The sequence below is a fragment of the Anas platyrhynchos genome, chromosome 1 (assembly GCF_047663525.1).
Source record: "Anas platyrhynchos isolate ZD024472 breed Pekin duck chromosome 1, IASCAAS_PekinDuck_T2T, whole genome shotgun sequence".
Lineage (NCBI taxonomy): Eukaryota > Metazoa > Chordata > Aves > Anseriformes > Anatidae > Anas > Anas platyrhynchos.
Genome location: NC_092587.1, coordinates 125978997 through 126001945, shown reverse-complemented (window position 1 = coordinate 126001945; position 22949 = coordinate 125978997). Strand labels below are relative to the sequence as shown.

The 22949-nt window shown below is 39.7% G+C and overlaps 1 protein-coding gene across 8 annotated transcripts; it reads right to left on the bottom strand.

Annotated features, from left to right (window-relative positions):
• Window positions 1-662: 662 nt before the first annotated feature.
• Window positions 663-21079, bottom strand: LOC101796186 (histone H4 transcription factor). Of its 8 annotated transcripts, none has more exons than XM_038173142.2 (10): window positions 19581-21079; window positions 18590-18743; window positions 17257-17480; window positions 13315-13426; window positions 9676-9828; window positions 9162-9239; window positions 6368-6488; window positions 5188-5326; window positions 4263-4378; window positions 663-3618 (listed from the first exon to the last, which is right to left on the bottom strand). In XM_038173142.2, the coding sequence occupies exons 2-10, from the start codon at window positions 18738-18740 to the stop codon at window positions 3219-3221; spliced, it is 1494 nt and encodes a 497-aa protein (XP_038029070.2). In that variant the 5' UTR covers window positions 18741-18743; window positions 19581-21079; the 3' UTR covers window positions 663-3218. The 8 variants fall into 8 exon arrangements, with proteins under 8 accessions (XP_038029070.2, XP_071884753.1, XP_038029069.2 ...); XM_072028652.1 differs by lacking the exon at window positions 19581-21079 and adding an exon at window positions 19246-19572; XM_038173141.2 differs by lacking the exon at window positions 19581-21079 and adding an exon at window positions 19342-19572.
• Between the last annotated feature and the right edge of the window lie 1870 nt (window positions 21080-22949).

Sequence of the window (22949 nt, the reverse complement as noted above, 5' to 3'; positions counted from 1 at the left end):
AAAGGGTTTCTTTGCCAGTCTGGCAAGCTGTCTCCTTCTCCCTCCACAGAGGCAAGGGCCAACCTGGTCCCACTGAAATCCACAGCGGTCCCGTGCCAGACCCGCAGTTATGCACTACGCTTGTTCCACAGACTCCGTCGGACCTTCGCCAGCTGTCTTTATCTGATGATCTGGCTCCAGGAGAACAAGTCCCTCATGACTCACGTCCACCTCATACCTGATGTGCTCGGCAACAGGTTGTTTTTCGAGCTGGGTCCCACAGATGCCAGCGCACGATTCCTTGCTTCTTCGCAGGGCTTCTGTCTACCGGGAAGCGCTGAATAACGTGTGGGTTTGACGAAGATATTTGCTGAACTCGTGCCCCGTGTCGCACGCAACCGGGTGCCACCAACTTGTGGCGTGATTCAGAGCTCCCAGTCTGCAGGCACCCTCTATGGGCACTGCTGTGAAACACCGCTCGGGACCCGTCCAGACACAGCAGCACTGGCAGGTGAGAGGGAACTTCAGAGTCATGGTGGAAATTAAGCAGAAACTAAAAACCACTTTTCAAAGCCAAATGGATTTACGTACATTCACTATAGTAAGCACAGCTGGCGCGAAAATTTTATAATTTGGTATCAAACTCAGGGAAAAAAAAAATAAATCATTTCAAAGTCCTTCAATTCAGATGGATATTTTATTTTACTTTCTACATGCAAGCCAGCATCTTGGAGTGCTAATGTAACACCAAAATCTTAACATCAATTTGAAAAAAACTCTGAAAAGGTATCTTTGAAATCCATTGTCACAAACTACTATTGTCTAGTAAATACAACAGTGTTAACAAAGCCTCTGTATCTAAACTAGAGTACGAATGCAAATTCTAGACTAGATGACTGACAAGAAAATTGATTTAACTTTTTAGCTTTGTAAGGCCCTTGTGTGAATGCAAACACTGTGAATAATAATTAAGTGGAGCGGGTACCCAAGCCACAACAGCATAAGGCTCTAGTGTGTCATTAAGCAGCATAACTATGGAAAATTATTTTAAAATACAACTTTCAAAATAGGTTTCCATTAACAAATGATCATCCCATTGCATCTGCCCCCACAGTTTTGTCTTCAAAAATGAATTTAATGGGATCACACAAAGCTACAGCAATGTAGAACTTGTAGGCCATGTCCTTGCCTTTCAAGCTCAAAACCAAATCCGTAACACCATGTTTAAATCTGTCGTGTGAAGCCCTGGTCCTGAATGGGCCTTGTGTTAATTCACCCTGGTACCTGCAGCACAGCTGGCACTGAAGGCAGCAAACTCCAAATCAGGCAGGAATGGGCATCTGCCCAAAGGAGAAAATTGTTGGATAATGGATTGGAGGCTTCTGGTGAACTATTATAAAAGATCTGGAAAAGGCTCCACTGTATTTTGGTTGACTAATACTTTCCATTATAAAGGACTCTTTCTTTGGGAAGCATTAACACCTCTGTTGTCTGTTGCAGGCCTTTGATATTTAGCAGGGGAAGTCCCAGAGGCTATAGTGGTGCCTATTCATTGCCCAGAGAAACGTGAGTCAGTTTTACCTGTATTGTAAAGTATTAAAAATGTCGGGTCTCTGATTCATGCACAAAGGCAGATTAAAATCAGGCTACCACCCACATCTGTCTGGCCTGCCCCCTCTGCACAGATGGATCAACTGCTCTTGAAACATCAGCTGAATTGCCACAATTTACAGCCAGGCATAATTTAATAATGCTAAAATCTGGGCACAAAGATCTCAGCTGCCTGCAAAGCAGAAACTTTCAAGGCAGAAACGAAATAGATGGCTATGGGAGATTTCCACTGCTGATATTTTTGATCTGTGTTTATGACTTATATTTCTTTTTCTTTTCTCTCTAGAAAACTGCAGTTTTCCACAGAAGATGCAGAGTGTAAATCCTTCAAAATACAAGTGCTCAGAATCCTTGGCTGCCTTGAAGTTGCACGGTCAGCTCATTCTCATTTCAATTTCAGACAGCCTATCTTTGTCCAAACTGTTCCCAGTCTGTCTGATACTCGTTCCCTTCTTGCTGGCTGGGGGCTCACCCACGTGCAGGTTGGATTGTTTGTCCTGGGGCCTTAGCATCAGTTTGCCTAGGTAAGGAAATGATCATTTGGTAAGGGACAGTGATTGTAGTGTCCACCTTGTTGTGGACATCCACCACCGCCTTGAAAGTTCCTGCTTTGCAGACAGCACAGCAAGGTGTTCCCATGGATTACCTCTGGGTTCTCCAGGGACAGCGCTAATACATTGAAAATTAGTCTCATAGCTGCCTAACCACCACCTTCTCAGCTGTACAGGGCTCATTCAGTTCTTATTTTAAAAATATTTTCAACATCAGATTTAATTTTTACTGTGAGGAAAGATAGCTATCTTTTTGTCTGTGCCCTTAATACAAGAATCAGATTAATAATGTTTTAGCAAGCACTTTTCCTAGTGGGTCAGGATAACCATGGCTATGTGGAAATATTTATGGAAACGAAGAAGGCATTTTTAGCTATGCTGCCAATATCATTCATCTGCTTTCTTGTCATTGTACCTGCAGCACCCAATAAAAAGCTATAAAATTTCAATTACAGCAAACTCTACATAAATCCTAAAATCATCTTTAACTGTTTTATTTATACATAGCCATTGTTTTCATTTAACAGTGCATTGTAGCTTAAAAGTCCATTATAAAATTGTCTCTGTAATAACTCTTGAAATAATGTTAAAGTCTATAAAGCTAAGAAATGTAACTTATATATATATATATATATCACACAAGCTGTTATCTGATTTCTAATAAATAACGTAGTGGAGTAATCAATAATGGGATGTATTCCCTACCATTTCAAACTTTGTCTTGTGTATTGTGTCAATGCTTTCCCCCAAGGGCTATATTTGTTTTATAAATAAATAAATACACACACACATATATATGCTATATGAATATGTGAAACTTAAAACTTTCTTCTCCAAAGGGTTATTAATGAACATATTATATGTGCATAATATTGTGTGTGTCTTGCATATATAAACTCTAAGCACATTAGAATAATTTAACATGAAAGCAGAGAAAAGACAGTATTATACACAAGATTTTGACAAGGATAAAAGTGCAAACTTCTTATATTTTTTGCTTAAAAAAAATAAATAAATAAATACACCTCTTCTGAAGAGTATGCTTTTCACAGATAAATCCACAAAAACACCGTTTTACTAGAAAGCCATCTGAATTCCCAAGCCCAGGTCAATTTCTATTAGTTTTTCCTTCACATTCACTGGTGTGGCTTCATCAACTCTAGAGGAAGTAGAACAGCTTTCAAATGTCTGTACTGCAGTCTGAAGTTCCGAGTACACCGGCTCCAGTATAGAAGACTCTGCTTCTACCAGAACATTTTCTCCAGTAGCTTGTGACCATGGCTGAAGTTGCATGGGAAGTATCTCTGTTGTTGAAGTCTCTCTTTCGCAAGAGTCCCCTCCTTCTCTTCCCAAACTATTTTGACTTACTGGTGACTTACTTATTATCATCTTGTTATTAAGAGTCTGACCTAAGCCTGTGACAGCATTAAATACTGCTAAATTCAAACTCATGTGACCCTCATCATCTTCTTTATACCTAAGGGAATAGCATTGAAAATGCAGGTTACAAACACAGTATTTACAGCAGAAAATACCACCTAATATGATTGCCAAAATTGAAAATGTCTGCAATTAGAAGATGAATCAGATTGCTATTTATCATGTTGTACTCAAACAAAAAACACAGTATGAAGAGACAAGTGCAATAGGGTTCCAATAAGTATTTTTCATCAAATACACATCACTAAATATAAAATAAGAAATACCTATTCACAATTATATTTTGTGTGTCCCAAAATGGAGAGTGTGACTTCTTTGTACTACAGAAGCTGTTGATATATTTATGCACAGCTTACTTCCTTGGTGGATACAACTTACATGGTCAAAAACAAAATTCTTTCAACAATCTAGGTTACAAGAACTTCCCAGTGGTAAAGACTATAAAAAACAAACAAACAAACAAACAAACAAAAAACATTTTGACCATCTTTACACTAGGTTTTCCATCATGATAGCGAAATCTAAGATATAAATTGTTTCACAATATTTCACAGAATAGTTAAAGCTGGACCAAACATAAGACATTTAATTAAATATCTGGATCTCTTATACAAAACCTTAAAAAAGAAAAAAAAAAAAAAGTTACTTTATAATCTGAACAAGAATCAACTGGTAACATACCTGAAACGAGAATGACTGCTGAGATTGTGTGCTTTTCGAAGATGTAGGGTCAATGAATAACTCCAGCAGAAACATTTCTGACAGATGTGGCATTTGTATCTCAGAATACCATTACTCTTGGAAAGAAGTAGTGTTAGAGTAATTTAAGACTTGCACATCTACATGAGGACAATTAATCCTTTGTTGAAAAGGGGGAAAGTACACTAGCTAAAAACCTTTTAGGGAGTTAACTTCAAAAAGGTTTAAGATGTGTGAGTTTTAGGCAAACTTGTCTGCTTAAGGAACCTTATTGAACATGTAAATTGTCTTTAATGCCTTCAGTACTGCACAAATCTTCAGTAGCAGTGTGAGAATATAGTTCCTCTAAAACCTTTACAGTTTACAATATAGCAGTGGTCATAACTCAGGAAGTTGAAGAAACAGGCAAAATATGTGCATGAACTATTGCAGCCAAAACTATATTTTAATGTTGTGATGAAAGACTCACATGATCAGAGGTGATGTAAGCATTACATGCTTTATAGTTTCTCTATTTCCAGGTTACATATTAGCTCTAAGGGCGGAGTATCAATGTGAGGAGAAAGGTGACATTGGATTTTAATCCCTGAAATATTTTGCATTTCAGATTAGGACTGGCATGTTGTTTTAAAGAAGAGGAAAAAAAGAACGTATGTGGGGGGTTGGCTGGAATTCAAGACTGTGAGTATGCAACTGTATGTACTTAAAGTAAGCAATTGAAATCTATAGGGAAGGATGAATCAGGTATTTTTATAATATTTACAAGAGTCCTAGAAATATGCGCAAATAGATCCTTGATTTGATGGAAAAATGAAATATTTCCTTCATTCATATGAAACTAAACACATGTAGATTTGAAACTTAGGATCACTTATAGCAATATATTCTATTCTGCTAATATACTCACCACATGTGCTCTCTTGTAATGCTGTTTCAAAGTTTGTGAAGTCCGTGAAGTAAAACCACATCCTTCAACATCACAGCTGTAGGCATCTGAATCATTGTGTGTTTCAACATGCTTATGCAGATCATATGTGTTCTTAAAACTGAAAACAAGGTAAAACAAATAACAGATATAATAGTACAGAGGAGTAGTCTTGTGGTTAATGTTTAGGACTGGGAGGTAGTAATTTTTGGCTCTGACAATGACAAGTGAAAGCGGAATATGTGTAAATCACTTCTCTTCTCTACCTCAGTTTTACACCTGTGAAAAGGGGATAATGCAGACACCTCTCTTTGATGTGCTCTGTATTTCATTTTCCATTCCTTCTTTCTTCCCACACATCCATGGCATGCCCAAATCTAGGTGATTTTTCCACAACTATGTTGCAAGGCATCAGCCTCTCTTTCAGTTCACACTGAGAAAATTCTTGTCCATTATGGATCAGTCATTTCATTATTTCTGGTCTAGAAATTCAGATTGTTTCCTTGTGTCCACCCACAGTATGAACACAAGAGTACTTAAATACTTGTTTACTTTATCCTACTTTCAGCATAAAAAGGCTACGCCTCTCATCTTCCCTGGCAAAAGTTACACGTAATTTGCCAGCCTAGTGCTTATATACACAACTTGGTCTATCACATCACAGTGGTATATTTTTACATTTTTTTTTTTAAATATTATTATTTCGTTGTTGTTTGGCATCATATGATGAAAGCAGAAAAGAAACCACCACAGAAAAATCAGACAGCAAAAGGTATAGTGAACCTGTGGCTGAAAAATCACTCAGAAGATTATGACTCTCCCAGGAAATGTCCAGCAGTCGTTCAGAATGGCAAAACCCACCACTTAAGGCACTACTGCCACACATCTCCACTTGCCATTATCATGGACCATCTTATAGTCCACAGTCTTGCCAAGAAAAGTCCCCTTTAAAACATCAATCCTTCTTTACCAGAAGTTCATGAACTACAACATTTTAACAGATGAAGGCAGATGAACAGCAGCTAAATCTATTACATTTCTTCCTTGACCAGTTGACTGTTTTAAGGGTTGAAAAGTTTCTTATCTCTGTTAACTCCTATGTAAAAACTAACTCAATTCTACAGTTCTGCTCACAGAGCTACAAGCCTTAAAATTTTCTGACCTGCTGTCACAGAGGTGACAACGGAAAGGACGTTCATCACAGTGTCGGTATCTGGTGTGTGCTTTCAGTGAGGAGACACTTGTGCATACTGCATCACAAAGCGGGCACGTAACACGGTTAACTGTAGAAAGAAAGATACTTTCAGTCCTGTATCACAGGAGGACATTCAGTCCACTATGACACATGACAAGAAAATGTACTACAAGCTCACATTAGAATCAACAGATTACAATAATTCAGAAACAAGATATACAGAGAAAAAAAAAAAAAAGAGATAAAAATGGAACACAGGTAGAAGAGAAAGAGTAGTCAAATAACAGTAATCTTTTATATGTATATATAACATTACAGTGTTTCGAGTTACTTTCAAAAAAGGTAAGGGAAAAAGATGTAGAGGATCATGTTTCGCTCTCCAGGCTCTAACAAAAGGATGATTATCTTCTTGCCTGTAGCACTTTGGGAGGCTTCCTAAAAGGTGCACGTTGTCTGGAGGCCTTCTGACAGGCAAGCACTGGCAAATCTACCTTTAATGTTTAAGGTATTACCACTCTTTAAAAAGGTGGCAGAAGGAATATGTGTCTGCCCTCCGCCTCCCCGTTTCACATTCGGATACATTTGCTTAAGGCATAATAATGGTAGGTGCTTGCTAAGCTGCCAGACTTTGAACTGCAGTGGCTGAGGCACAGGTTTGCTCTGCTGACTCTGGAACAGGGGAGAACCTCTGGCACGTTGGCAGGCAGGACGGCAGCATCTTAAGCTGAACAAATGCTTGCTTTGCTGCGTGTGAATCAGCAACCTGATGAAAGCGGTAGGAAGAGTCTTAACAAAGAAGTATGGGATTTCAACAAAACCTGTTATATTTAGGACCTTGAAATAATGCCTTATTTTATAATCAGACCCGTGCTCTGCAGATGGCCAGTGAAAATCATGCAGTTGAAGTGTTCGTGTTTTCTCAAAAAAAGGAAGTGAGTGTAATGTGTTCTAACTGCTCTGGAATCCCTGCATAGACACTTTTCCTCAAAGTTTGTCTTGAGGTAGGATAATTTCTTTTTCTCCCTAAAATAAATAGCTTCATGTGCAAAATTAGTCTGGAGTAACAACCTGTAGAACTGCACCAGTGAAGTCTCTTGAAATGGTAGTATCTAACAGTTTACTTCGTCTTCTGGCACATAAATGTATCCATGTGGGGAGCAATTTCAAAATACCCACAGACTTTGCATTCACATCACAACTTATCTCTGGCTAATTTCTTATAGATGGGCATAATTTTCACTATTTATCTATACTAAAAGCTATTAAGAAATATGCTGGAGTAAGAATCTTAAAATGTCATGTCTGCACTGGCAGTCTGCACTAGCAGACATGTATGCTGCCAGAACTTTTAAAGAAAGCTGAATCATGAACCGAGAAAGTAACTGGCTCTAATGTCTGAAGGGATTTATGTTGTGCCTAAACAATTGGACCCAGGATTGCTTCACAGCTTCTTCAGCCAAGTTCACGTTGCAGCTGGTTCACAGTGGTTTACTGGGACATGACACAGGATCACATCATCCTTGTTCCTAGGTCCAGCCACCCTGTGATTTTCCCTGGCTGTGCAAGCAGGGCACAGGATGAATTATCAGGGGACAAGGCCAGCCAGGCCCCTTGTACTGTTCACAAAGGTTTAGATGCAGCCAGAGGGACCAGAAACAAACAGCCCTGTTAACCACACGTCTTATTTTAGATATCAAGTCTATTTTAATGTGTATTATGCTTTAATTAAACAAAGAAAAGCAAGCTCAACATATTTAAACTGCTTCATTAGCTAATAAAAATAAATAAATTTGTATCTATTTCCATTTTCTGTCCAAAATCACCTTGACGCAAAGGAATATAACTAGTCTAGTAACAAAACAATCTCTCTACTTTCTGACATAAAATATTAAAATTAAGATATTTTAGGTAGATGAACGTCAAGTGTAAATATATTTAAATATGAACATCGTTAATCTTGGTAGCTCACAGTAAGCACCAAATCAAATGCATAGTGTTAAGCATCAATGCATTGATTTGCAGACAGTGAAAAATCATGTTTTCTTTACGAATACAACTAGAATGTAGAATCTACCATGACTGAGCAAGTCTGCACATAGCTACTCGTATGTTTATACAACCTAAATAACTGGTACCCAGGTCTGGCTACATGGTTCAAATATTCCTGTTCCCAAAGCAAAGACCCACCCGCTTCTCGGCTTCTGTATTTCCTGTATGTCCAAGAGCAATATCACATGTTTCCTTGTGCTTGGATGCTGTAGGATTCTTTCCCAGCAAGTCATAGCTGTTGTAGTATAACTTGTGGGAATAATTTGGGGACCTGAGGGAGATTGTGGTTAGGTCAATGAAGGACTATGCCATTTGAGTGAAGCTGATTATGTACTGCAAAGTGAGCAGAGCTGCAGCTCAAGCTAAAACAATACTTTGGCTTTAACCATTTGCCTAGTCATGAAAGCAAGTAAACAGAGATGCAAGTGAAGAAAAAGCATCTGCACAGGAAGCTACTGCAATATAGAAAAGCCCACACTGAAAATACCCTTAAACTTTTTCATCAGAAGGCATGAAGAAGGGAGTTCCCTTGCTTCAGTGGGACTGGCAATGAAATTCTTGCTTTCCAGAATTTGTAACCCAGTTGTCCTAGTTTTGTCCCTTAATTTTCTTAGCTGATACAACAATACCTCAGTAACTCTGTAGTTAATCAAAAGCTCTATAAGGTGACCTGGAGAAAAGCATGTTTTAATTTTAAAAAGCTCTGACTTACCATGTACCCTCATGTGATCTCGTAGCAGCCTTTCACTGGCAAAATGTTTGTGACAGTTCTGGCAAACAAATATTTGTTCTGAATTTAAATAGAAATTATTTAGTGGCGATACAAATCACTTATGAAAGATATATTAATTAATAATCTATAGCTGACAGTTTTGTGAATAAGCTAATACAACATTGGGACAGTGTCAGTATTATTTTTCATTACCAATACTCTTCAAAAAAAGCAGAGTTTAGGCTTAATGAGAAGGATTCTTTATCAGTAACTTAATTGCATCCTCAGTCAGATAACAGTGTTCAAAACATTAACAGTTTGAAATTTGAATCAATTATTCTGTCAATAACCTAGAATGCTTTTACTTTCCATCACCAACATACTCATGCTTTCATGAGATTTACTTGTAAGAAGAACAGAATTATTTATGAGACTACATGTGTACATTTATTATAAAACACCTTAAATGAAAATCTCTTTAAAACATACACAAAATAAAAGCATATCCACTTACTATCTTCTGAAACTTGTCTCTTTACATGATCAAAAAACTTAGTGTTATTGGAGAACATTCCTCCACAAGTAGGACACGCTACAACTCTTTCTTGCGTGTGGGTTCTTAAATGATCCCATAGCTTGTGCTTGCCTTTAAATACTCCTAAGCAGTCTAACACAAATAGACAAACAAAAAAACAGCTGCAGGTGAGTGCTACAGTCTTTCTTGAAAAGAAACAGTAAGACACATGTCTTACCATTGTATTTTTAGAAACCCAAAGTAAAGCCTCTTCTGGGAGAAACAACCACCACCACCAGACTGTTGCAAACCTCATGTGACATTTAACCCCGCAAATATCTATGACAAAGTCATATTATTTGTCAGTAATCAGAATTCTTTGAGACATGTTGTCCACATGTCCTCCTTAAGAAAATCCTAGTTTTGAATTTGCAGCGTGCATGCTCCTATACTTTCAACCATCAGGCATCAAAGTTTTTGACTCTACCTGTATGTTCACGAAGTAGAATAGAGATAAAATTCATTACTATCTCTGTTGCTATCACAGAACCCCAGCAAAATGCATGTTCTCTGTTCCCTTGAGAAACAAGAGAATAAGACGGGGTAGAGAACACATGCCAAAGAACTCCGCTTAGTGACCTCTTTTTTTTATCTCCACATTTTCTATCTTTACATACACGCTCACGTAGTGGTTAACCACAAGCAGTCAGCTATCCACCAAGCAATCTTTGCATATAAATAGCAGCGTCAGACCTCTTGAGCTCAGGAACAGACTGGTACTGTAGACACAGGGCAAGAACAACACAACTAGAAAGTTCTGGTTATTGACATGTGACACATAAGGGTCTAGTAGGTTAATGTGTTGGTGTAAATGAAGCTCAAGAAAAGCTCTCGGTAGAAAACTTCAGATAGTTGTGAAAGAATACCCTGCCGTATCACATAAGGAGAAGCTGCCACAAGACTCATCTACCTACCAAAGATAACAGCTATGCAGAAAACTGCATTTTTAGAAAGGTGAAGTAACAGCCTGGACCCAATCAGAGACTCCTAAGAGTCAAGAAGACTAAATTCAAATTCAAGAACAAGAGGTAGGAAAAGGTAAAAGATTCTTTGTGGATGATGCATGAAAATGGTCATCAAGTGAATCAAACTCAATGACAGGTTGGGTACCTTTAGGTCTCGGAAATTAATACGTAAAATTAATTTAACAGAAATGATTCACCTAGCTCATTTAATCAAGTAGGTGCATCATGAGTTCCAAGTTCCATTTTTACTACTCATGGGGACTTTGCCTCTAATAGAACGACAATGCCATAGTCTTGATAACAATCCACATCCAAACCAGGCAGTAGAATAGAGACAACTTCCTGGAAAGGACCTCTGAGCTTCAGATTACCATACTTAGCAAAGGGCAAAGCCCTAGACCCTTCATTAAAAGACAAAGGAAACATAAAACCTCACCTTGCCTACAACGAGGAAATAGGATCATCAGTATCTCCTTCATCTTTACTGAGTACAGGATACTTCTGGTCAGGTCTGCTCTAATATGGTGATGCTGCATATCCTTCGATGACAATTCCACAAAAACAGCTAAGTTGAGAGAGAGAGCAGCAAGAAACCTCCTCTCATGCACCCTGAGTGTTCTGTCTTGGGACCTGCATTTACGTGCACTGTAGGGATGCTGTGCGGGGCCTTGCACCTCACTGCCCCTGCCTCTGACTTGCTGAATGAGCTTCCTGGCTTGGCCGTGGGCCTGTCTCATCACTGTGGACTTGTCCAGTGGCTGTGGCTGACCCTGGCTGGCACCACCAGACCTGCTCTGCTCTTGTTCAGGTTCTGTGCAACTGCCAGTGATGTCCTTGCCTGCCTCACCGTCACCCTTAACTTCCAGTTTGCCTTTCCTTTCAGATCAGCCCATTCTTGCCGTACCTCCACAAATTCAAATGAACTCAGACCACCAACCTGTATACTGAGGGTCCTGGGAAAACACTGGTGCTATCTGTTGTCCCAGTTCCATGCCAACTGGAGATGAGACCTCACTTGCCTGTGTGTGTTTCTTAAGTTCGGGGTTTGGAATGAAAAGTTGTCTTTCACTTCCTGGACATTATTATTCTGCATGCTGCTTTCAAAAGTTAATCACCACCCTGAATGTCCAGATCACAGACTATTATAGACCCCACAACACCCAGGATATAAACATACATTTTTCTGAGGCAGGATCTTGGTCTCAGAAGAGGTCTTCTCAGTTCCTCAGCGACAGAGAACTTCCACAAGTTCAAGAGGCAACTGCTACAGTACTTAAATATCCTCCTTTAAAATTACTTTCCTAACTTCCTACTTGCACATCCCTTGTTACAACTAAAGCTCATTACTTCTCATCCTTTCTTCCACAAACATGGAGAACACAGTTCACTGTTCCTAGCAGCAGAGCATTTCTTCAACATATTTGAAGATGTCATACTCCTTTTCTTTCACACTTCCTTTTACCCATTCTATTATTTATGCCATAGAGTCAAATGAATCCTTTCAGCTGCCCTAATAGGCTATATTTTTGAAAGCTATGATCACACAGATATGTGATTTTATTTTCCTCTAAGAACTACAGATTTTACACTATCAGGAAAATGGAGTGAGTTCCCCAGCCAAAAAAAAAAAAAAAAAATGGAAAAAAAAGTGCATCTGATCTCAAGATGGAAAGGGATGATGTTGCCTTGCATCCACGGACTGGATTTGGCCATCACCACAGTGAATACCTAATCCAAAAAGTAACTTTAATAAATTGAAAAGACTTGTATGTGGGGGGTTAGATATAAAGAGGATTCCAGTCAAACCAGGACTTTGTTGGTACATGTTAAATTGCCAGGTTTAAGGCAAAGAGAATGAATCTGCTCCAGGACCAGGGTCCAACAAATAGTCTCTTTATTCTTGAGCAAAAAGCCTTCTCTTCTTGAGAGGCTCTGCTCATACACTTTGTAGGTCTGAAGCTGAATGGCATGTACATCAGATGGCAGTCCATACTTTTGTTCTTACTCAAACAATAAAGGCATCTGCTATGAAAGAGTGTCAATGGAATGTGGCTTCTACAACAGAGCCAAGGGCAGAACATCTGCTTTGAAGCCATGACGATAATTTTAACACGAGAGGTAGCTAGCAACACAGACAATGCATTAGAAATGCTCTTTCTCACCACAGAGTGAGTTGAGAAAAACTAGAATGACAATAGGTGTGCTTCCCTTGATTTGAAGAGACAGGTGAGAGTAAGCAGAGAGTAAGCTCATCAAAGGTTATCGTGAGGGAAACATTCCTGGTCCTGAGTGGTAGAATATAATTGAAAAGTCTCTTTGAATGGTATACAAACTGACATTCACAGACTGAATTATGAAGAAACCCAGCCCTGGTCAGTACTGACATTTCTCAGCTTACTCTAATTGGGAGTTGAATGCATTTAGTCCCATGGATGACATGAACTATTCTATTTAAATCATGGATGCTATAAAATAAAAGTGTTCTGCAACTATTTTAGATAAAAGAAAATCTGAAGGTCTTATAATGTCCTACACAATACGTAACACTCAGTTAATTTTATAAGAAACGCTGCAGAGAAACTATTTTTTGCAATTAAATTTTTATATGAACTACCTTTCCAGTGACAATAAACAGCTTTCTTCTGATCTGTAACAGTTTTTTCCTCAGTAGCGTAAGCATGATGAGCAACGTGTTGATAGAACCACTCTGGATTATTGAAAGTAACCTAACAACAAAAAAGAAGCATGGAGAAGTTAAAACAGTTTTGGCAGGAAATCAGTTGACAGGACCATAGAATTAAGTGCTTTTAGAAACCAGACATCAGTAAATATTGCAGTAACATTTAATTAACTCACGCCAACAGAAAGAAAATTACATCATTACAAAAATGTAGAACATTCTGCAGTATCCACCACAAAACCTGAATTTGGACCTACCATCATGTAGTTGAAGCCTGTCTAGCTTAATTGAGGGAATGCTACCCAGTCTTCACTTCTACTTGCTCACGGGAAGGTTATGAAGGAAATAGGAAAGCTGCACGATGATTAGACTGAATTAGGTGTTATAGATAGAACGCTCCAACAGTCGGTGTGTGTGACAAGGGGCAACTTGACTTTAATTAGCCTCTTCCTCAGTCCACAAAAATCCACACCTGCAGTGAAAGTACACTGCATGCTGCACCTTCTTAAAGTCACAAAGGGCGTCATCCAGCAGCAGACTGTCCTCAATGGCAACTTAAAGTATCCCTCTCTCATTTCCCAATAACATAACCCCTTAACCTCCCCGTTGCACTAGCCCCGTTTTGTAAGGCTACACACTGAATTGGGACAAGGCATTAAACAGATCTGGCATTAAACAGAATCTGATCAATCTGAATTGATCTGGCTTTAAATGCTAGGGAGAGGAAATGGGGGAAAAAAACCCTCCTTATGCTGGTATTGCCACTACAGATAATGTGCAGTTGATTCAGATTGAAAGAGATTTATCTTTTTAGGAAAAATATGTAAATGAAAAACTAGTCACTTAGTATTATGTTTTTAATGATCCTAATCTTAGGAGAGTGGATTAAGCTAAGCTGTTAAAAGGCATTATTTGCGCAGAACAGAGCATTCACATGAGGAGTTAATACAGGCAAACTGCTGCATTTTTAATTCGTACTCCAATGTATTTCACAATAGCTCCTCGGGGAAGACAAGCCCTTATTTCCTCTGAAGGGCTTGAAACATGATCTGAGAAGTCCAAGGTCCTGTGTATATGAAAACATGCAGGCATATTAAGGTGAATCAACTAAAGGGATTAAGCATGACAGCAATGGAAAGCCTCTTCACTTCCTCATCAAAGTGACCATAGAGGGGTTAAACCCGCAGTTATTTATTGGCACGATCTCTTTGAGTCTTTCCCCGGAACTTTCTTGAGCATTTCTTTATTTGTACATAGAGGAGGAGAGAAGTTTTGGGGGCTGTTGCCGTAATTAGGAGCTTTACCTTTGGGGAACCAGAATCTGACACGGTAGGAGGCACCGCAACAGTCGGGGGAAGCTGTACAGCCGATTTTCAAAGAGAATTATATTCATAACTGTGGGAACATATTTGCAGGAGGGTGGGAAATGTAAGCAGCTTTCCCTGCCCTCACAGTTCTCCTTCGCAGTGTGCCCTACCCCACCTCCTGGGTCTAGTCTAGCCTGCCTACTAAGTTGGGAAACATTCTTTTAATTAATAAAATTCACAACATAGTTTGAACTTGAAAAAACATGTATAAAAAGATTTAGCAAAATGCTATGGACTAAAGGAGTCCATCAGCCACAAGCGCCCGCTTACAGAAACGAAAAACAGAACATGAAATTGATGAACATGAAGATTTTTCTTTTTTTTAAGCGTGCTTTTCAAGGACTGTGTTTACTGACAGATGCATTAAAATCAAACTTTAGAGGTCTTGGAAGTTTTTCTGAACTTCATTTTTTAAAGTAAATAGACCAATTGTTGCATTGTGCAAGTAAAGGCTGATTAGTATGTATTAAAAAGTATTGATACCTTAAAATAACTACTGTTAGAAATATGACTCCTACAAGCTAGGAGGCACAACAGAAATAACATTTGTTTGTAATAGTTTGTAATCAAACTATGCAAACCATCCCAAAGTTATCATAAATAATGCTCTGTATTATATGCGCAGGCACATAGCTTTAAAAAGAAGAGACGGGGGGTATTTCCATGCTTAATCCAATAGTGAATAAAAGCTTACTTACAGAGGGAGAATTTCTCACAGATTGACTGACAACAGAATTACCTCTCCCTATAAACGTTGCTCGCAGATTTTGTCATTCCTTATATAAAGGAAAGAAAATCAAAGAGAGATATCAAAGCATTTTTTGGGTGTAGGTATTCTAAATTCAAAGCCAAAAGAGACAAATGGATACTTCTGGGCATTCTGTCCAACAATAACATACGCCTGACCAGACACTCACCCTTTACATATGCTCTGGCATAAACCATCTGTAAATTGAAACGTTAAGAGGAAACTAGAAATAACCTTATATTTAGGAAGGAGAAGGTTAGCAAAACAAAGCATGGACTATAACTACCACCAGGAAACAAAAACATTTTCATTCCAACATTACACTTACTCTAATTCAACAGTGTGGTGTACGTGAGGGATACAGAATGTATATAAAGCATCACCCGTCTGACAGTCTCTTGCATGGACATATTTTCATCCTCATTAGCTCTTGTTTGTAACATCAAAAAGCGTAATTTATGTCATAAATTTAATTTTAACACAACTTTGATATGAAAAAGTCATAGATAAGGATTTAAGGATGATAACCCATGCGTCATTGGAGGGCCCTGGGAGACAGAAGGTAAAAGGATGAAAGGCCTTTCAAAAACAGAGTTTTTGTTTTGATTTGTAGTTTGATGTTACTAAGCCTACATGAGATTTACCCATATAAGGTTTACAAAACTGTCTAGTTTTACATTTTTTTTTTTTTCCCATGGCACAACTCATTTCAGGTGTATCTTGTTCTCCAGTATCACTTTGGTTTCAATTATATCATTTCAGTCAAATTAAATCAAAAACTCATACAACGTGACAAAAAGTAATGTAGATTGGATAGATACACAGCAGCAATTTATCTCAGAGACAGAAGTAGTGTAGAGGAGCTGTCTAAAAACTAATTTGTCCAACAGTTACACAGAAGGGGGCGGTATGAAAAGCTCTTCTGCAAGGCATCACATCTACAGATGCAAAGGTAACGCTCACTGGCCAGGAGTAACAGCTGAGCTTCTGAGTCCAACAGGGACAGGGAAAAGTGCTTCCCTATAATATCACATCAGTGTGAAACCACTTCTGATCAGGAGCGAACACCTCTAAGAAACAGAAGAGCACATGCAGCACTATTTACGTTAACATTAACATTCTCAAAAAAAAAATAATATAGCAGCTGTTAATCATCTTGGTTAATGTGATACACAAATAGCATAGTCAGAACTGAAGGGATAATCATTTTCTTTAATACAGAATACCACAAAGTGGTCAAGATACAGCCCATTTTTAGGTCAAACCAATCCTGGCCCACGTTTGAATGTGAGACTTGTATGAAAAGCCTATTGCAAGCATTTGATTTCTGTTCCAGTCAAAAATTAAGAACAACAACAAACAAAAGCAAAAAACAACATTTCCAACTGACCAAGGAAACATCAGATATTCCGACACTTTTCTTTAGATAAATGATAAGCTCTCTGGACCTCTCCAGAAGCTACCAAATTGATTAATTTAACATTCAACTGGGTATATTAGAGTTTTGCATGTATGCTCTTAAAGCACGAAAATTTTAGTCACCATAAAGAGAAAGAAAATTTGAAGTCATAGATGCTATACAAGTATCTTGTTTACATTATTGTGAACGCTACCATAATACCCCCCAGATCTAATTTATGAGGGTAGTGGGAAGCCTCGTACAGAGGTAAGTTTGAGCAAAAAATCCTAGTAGTGAGTCAAATCCAAAGGTAAAGTTAGGAAATCAAAAAAGTCAGTAATATCTCAACATACACAACTTACATTACAGTTCTCCCAATTGCAGACAAACTCCTCTGAGGTCTGTGGTAACTGATGCCAGCTACGGCTGGTCAGCAAACACGCTGGCAAGTCGCGGTGCAATGCCCGTAACCGAGAGCCCACGAATTTCAGTTTGGTGTGGTAACTGTGAAAATTGACATGTGTTATCAGCTCTCTGGGATCTTTCGCCCCAAATTCACAGTTTCTCCACCAACAGCGGTAATGCTCTAAACACAAGAAAGAAGTAACAACATTTTACACAACTCTGCATGAAACCTGCAGGTGTTGCTGCAACAACAAGAACACCAACAGCACTTACATTTGCAGTAACCCCATGATCTGTAAGTAACCTTATCAGGGACGCTGGTAATTGCTATCTGCTGATAATGTGGTAGGGAAAACCTGCAAATCTCAGTGGCAAACAGATTTTCCACTATCTTAAAGCTGTAGCACTACTTGAGTGCTTTGTACCTTCAAACACAACTTTTTACAGAAAGGCGCTTAACAGATTCAACAGGAAAATTTTGTAAAAATTTGTATTTTTCTTAGGTATATATACTATGGTACTCTCTGGTTTAGGTCACACAGACATTGTTAATGTTGGTTCAATTCTACTTTTTTCACCTTTAATTAAAACTCATTCACCTTTAATTAAAATGTCTACACCTGTAATTACACTTGATTACAGTGTTAAGAATAAAGAGCAGGATACACGAGAGCCAAAATAGTTATATTAACAAGTCTAGTATATTATTGCTATTACATCCACAGGGACTGCCTATAATTTTCTGCAGAATCAGATTTTTTGTTTTCCTTTTAAGTACACTTAGTACCATTAAAAAGATGTAAAATACAACACCGGTCATAAAACAGCACTGGTGTCTGTAACCAAACAAGGCAAACACCATATGAACAATAAAAGTTTCTGTTTTTCTATTAAGATTCATAAGACTGCTACTTCAAACCTGGAATTCATAAGCACCAGGCCAGTTGCCTGAAAGGGAAGCACTCTGCCATTCAAAAGCAATTCTCTAAAATCTGTTTTAGACAATTCCACCTGCAGAGGACCTAACCTTAGAAAAACCCACAGCAGAAGTTCCCAGGTCACCTCTTCAGTCTCTTTCCATTTTAGTAACAGCTATCAATAGAAACAAAGATCCAAGACAATCAGATCTCAAATAAAAAGCAAGTGTAAATCTTCATCTAAGGGTTTTGGGCAGCTGGGTCCTTGGGAAGCTATGAAGGTCTGCGTAAACTGAAGTCAGTATTACTTTCTAACCTAGAAAATAATCGTCAGTACTGCAACACAATTTGTGTGACATGAAACACAAGTCACCTGCTGTTTCCAGGGGGTGCTGTAGATACTCTTTCAAGTGTCCTGCAACGTGATCACAAAACTCCTCCATGCATTTTCCTACAAAGAGGCATTCTTCCCATTCACATGGCAATATCATTTCAGAGTTCTTAAATTTGCTTCCAGGGGCCATCGCCTACAATTTTTAGCAGTACAGAGAAGTTTTAGTTACTGCATCGCATTTTTGTAGATTTCCCTTGTAAAAACAGTAGTTAAGATTACAGGTTCCTGGATGACATAAATGTTATTATTATTTTTTTTTTTTTGATTACTAGACACTTTATTTTAGGAATCTGTGGCCACATTTTGCAAACATTTACACCTTGCCAGAAGCCCCCAATTGTGATATTTTCCTTACAGCCATACAGCTGGAGCCCTATGATCAGCGTCCCAAACATCTGCTACCATAATTTAACTCCACAGAAGCGCTGTAAAACACCTTCCAGACAAAAACCCAGTCAAACTCTGGGAGGAGGATGGCAACAAGCAGGTGGGAGGAGGTTCGTATCATCCCTTATCAGCACATACAGATCTGGAAGGCGGATGGCTTCCAATAGCCTAAAGCACCAGTATAAAAGCCTGCCTGTGCCTCCACTGCTGCTGCTACTGAGTCGACTGCTGAAAAGTCAGGTACTAACATAATGCTAGTTAAAAATAGAGAGCGTGCCAGTGGAAAAGCACGCAGGAGTCAGCGCGTCAACTCTGTGGTGTTAGGCAGACACTGTTAACGTAACCTGCAAGATTTCACCATCGAGTACTTCAACAAAGTTACTGCAAACGCGGCAATGAGCATCACTGCCACAAAATTCTCACAGGGACGGTTCCTCTAACGGGCCAGGGCCGGTGCCCGCAGCACCCTGCCCGAAGGACCCGACGTACAGCCCCGGCAGGGAGCTCTCGCTGCCCCCTCAGCCCCCGCCATAGGCGGCCAGGGCTCTCCACACGCCCGCCCAACGGCCGCAACCGCCATCACCTTGAGGCGGGCCGGGGCGCGCCTGTGCAGGAGCCGCCTCCACGTTAAGGTGGAGATGGCGGGGGGGGGGGGGGGGAGATTTGGTCCCGTCACGGCCCCTTCATGGCCTCTCAGGGTCCCTTCAGGGTCTCTCGGGGCCGGGGCCGGGTTTGGGGTCGCCCCTCGGGGCGGAGACCCTCGGCCCCAGCCCACGAGTGGGTGAGGAAGGGCAGCAGCCGGGTGTGTGGTGTCCTGGGGGCATTGGTTGGTAACAGCAGGTGCCTGCTCTGCTTGACCTCCCCCTGAAGCCACTCTTCCTTCTGATAAAACGCTCACGCCCTTTATTTATTCATCTATTCATTCATTCATTTTCTCCACTGTGTAGACTCGGAAGCACCGAAGTTAACTAAAATTAACAAAATCATCAGGAAATGTGTATGCCATGTAATGAGAACAGCAGCGATGCTTTCACTGGAAGCACGCTCAAGGGTCACTGGGTTATTTTCTAGCAGCGGTAAAGGCAACAGCTCTCTTCTCCACGGCTGCTCAGCCAGGAGCGTCCCGTATCTCTCACTATTCAACCCGCTTCTGACTTGCATAACCACACAAGTATATCGTGCCTGGAGGAGAACTTGCTGCGTGTTGGGATTTGCATGTATTTCATGGGAAAAGTAGTGGAAAAGGGAGGAGAGTGAATGAGAAGAAGGTGCATTTGCCTCCAGGACAAAGTTTCTCTCTTTTTTTTTTTTTTCCCCTCTTTGATTATGCAATCTGAGCTCTTCTCTTTTCCGTCTTTGTAAATGGTGTTTTGTCACAGATTCCACTGTTCCACAGCAAAAATCTGTTTGCTTCAGTTCAGACTTCGCAGGAGGACAATAAAGCAACTATTCTTTACTTTTTAAGACAGCTCCCCGAAGAACCCCCCCCTTATCCAAACACCTGACGTATGTACCCGTAATTACTCTGAAAACACATCCTGAATTCTCTGTTGTCACGTGGGCCCCTGGGTACAGGTGCCATTTGTATGGCAGGCAAAGGTCTTTATTCCTTTGAAAGCTCAGACCATGGTCTTAACACAGGTGTGTGTGTGGAGAAAAGGGAAGAAAAGCTCCCATATGCAGTTACTGTATTTTTTTTAACCTATCCACAGCACAGCCCATATAGCAGATTTGAGAGCCGTTCCTTTCTATCCCCCTCTCCTTGGCACAACAAAGAGCGGGGGTAGGAACTTCCCCACCCTTCCCTTTAATGTGCTCATTTGATTTTTTGTTGTTGTTGTTTTGCAATTCGGTTGTAAAGCACCCCTCTTTATTCTAATATCATCCCCTCAGTGATGCTCCTACGTCAGACTTGCATGCAGATAGCACGTACAGGACGGAGCAGGTCTCTTCCGTGCGTGAGAAAGGACGTTCAGGCTTGAGAAAATGCTGCCCACAAGCTCTTTCCAGAAGTGATGAAATGTAGACCTGCTGTACACTCTTATCATTCGTGCATCTCACACTTTGCGACCTGCATGTTGCTGCATATAACGCACTGAGTGTGCTTTACCTTTGAAGTTAATGTATGGTAAACTAAGTACACGCTACCACTTTCCCCTCTACAGGTAACAGTATAGGTTCTGCTAGAAAAAAAAAAAAAAAAAAAAAAAAAGCATCTTAACGTAATAATAACTAATATTTAGTTAACAGGACAGCATCCACCATATCTTACCACACGGTTCTGTATAGCAGGTAAAGTATGTGTTCTCTGTTTTTTTTTTTTTTTTTTTTTTCTTTTTTTCTTGTTTGGTTTATTATTATTATTATTATTAAAAAAGTTGTATATCCAATGTATTTCGTTGCCTCTTTTTCCCCAGCTTTGAATCTTTTTCTTGAAATGGGTAAGACAGAAAGATGACAGCACCACACTACAAATGCTGATGAAATCCTGACTACAGGAACGAGACACTGAGGTTGCTTGGAGGAGTCTTGGCTTCCCCTGCCCCTCTCAAAGGACACCCCTTCTGCCGCTTTCAGCTTAGCTGTTAGGAAGGTCAGATTAGCAGCGGTGAGCTTGGGCTCTCCTAGAAAATGATCCAGTGTCTGCCATCAGCAGGGCTCTGTGCGCTGAATTTGTTTGAGTCGACCTCTGCATTTTGCAACTGTCGGCACTGCACGTGCAGAGTAGCACTTCAGGACCCAGGAGGGAAAAGAAATCCAAAACAGCTTTCTCAAAGCTTTTTAGGGAAAAGAAAAAAAGAAAGTATTTTCCAACCATTGTTGCACTGCATCGGGAAGTAACTGTGGCTTTTTAAAAGTGTTCTAACAGTTTTAATCAAGAAAACTTGACAGCTTCTTCTCATGTACAGTGTGAATACGGTAGTAGCATCTCAGCACTGAAGAAAATCACTCTGAGTTGATGACAAACATGATGGAAACGCCTTTTTTTTTGTTGTCCTGTTGCCAACATGATGCTTTGGATTTGCTACAGGGCAAAAGCCCCTGTGTAAATACAAACCTTGGCAGCTAGTCTCACAGATGCAGTCACTCAGCTGCACTGTCTTTGTCCAAAACTACTGAGAGCAGAGCTTTGCTGTGGGTTGTGGTGCAGATCGGTGGGACCCTCCTCCACTAAGTTTCCTCCCCCCTTTACACCAGATCAGGCCAGCACACTCATAACTGCCATGAATGGGCATGCCAAAAACAAAAAGGGTTAAGGATTTTCCAACAGGTATGCCTATAACAGTAACAAATGTAAGGCCTAAAGTAATTAAAAGGAGAGAGAGCATTACTTTAAATAGTCTAAACAGTGTCAAGGGAATACCATTACTGAAAAAGAATTCACAAAGCTCCACTAACAAAGCTATTTTCCCTATCCATTTTCATGTAATACCCACAGTTTTTATATGACTGTCATTTAGATGTATGGCATTGTTTCCATTCACAGTCTTCCAGGTGAGGAATTCAAGCATCTTTTTGTGTACAGAACTCTGGTAAATTACTCTGACAAACTGACAGAAAATTCAGTTCCAGAAATAAATTCAGCTGCTATCCAGCTGGTAATTTCAAACACTTTCTGGAACAACAAAAAAGGTACAGATACTTAGCTGTTTAGACAGGTAGGAAACTGACTGGTAGGTTTCTGCAAAATACTTTTGCTACTGGCACATCTCAAAAGAAAAGTTTAATTTTAGAGTGTAATGGCACAATACAGTAGGTTTTCCAGAGAGAACTCATCTTAGACCATAGCTGAGAAGGATGCAATCTCCTCTGTTTTCTGTTATTGTACAGCAACAAGCTATAGAATAAACATTTTAGGATGCTACCCCATATTCCCGCATATTTTGAGGTGCACAAAGTTCTACGGATAACTACGGGATCTTACTGCTTTTGAAGCAAGTCTACCTGATTT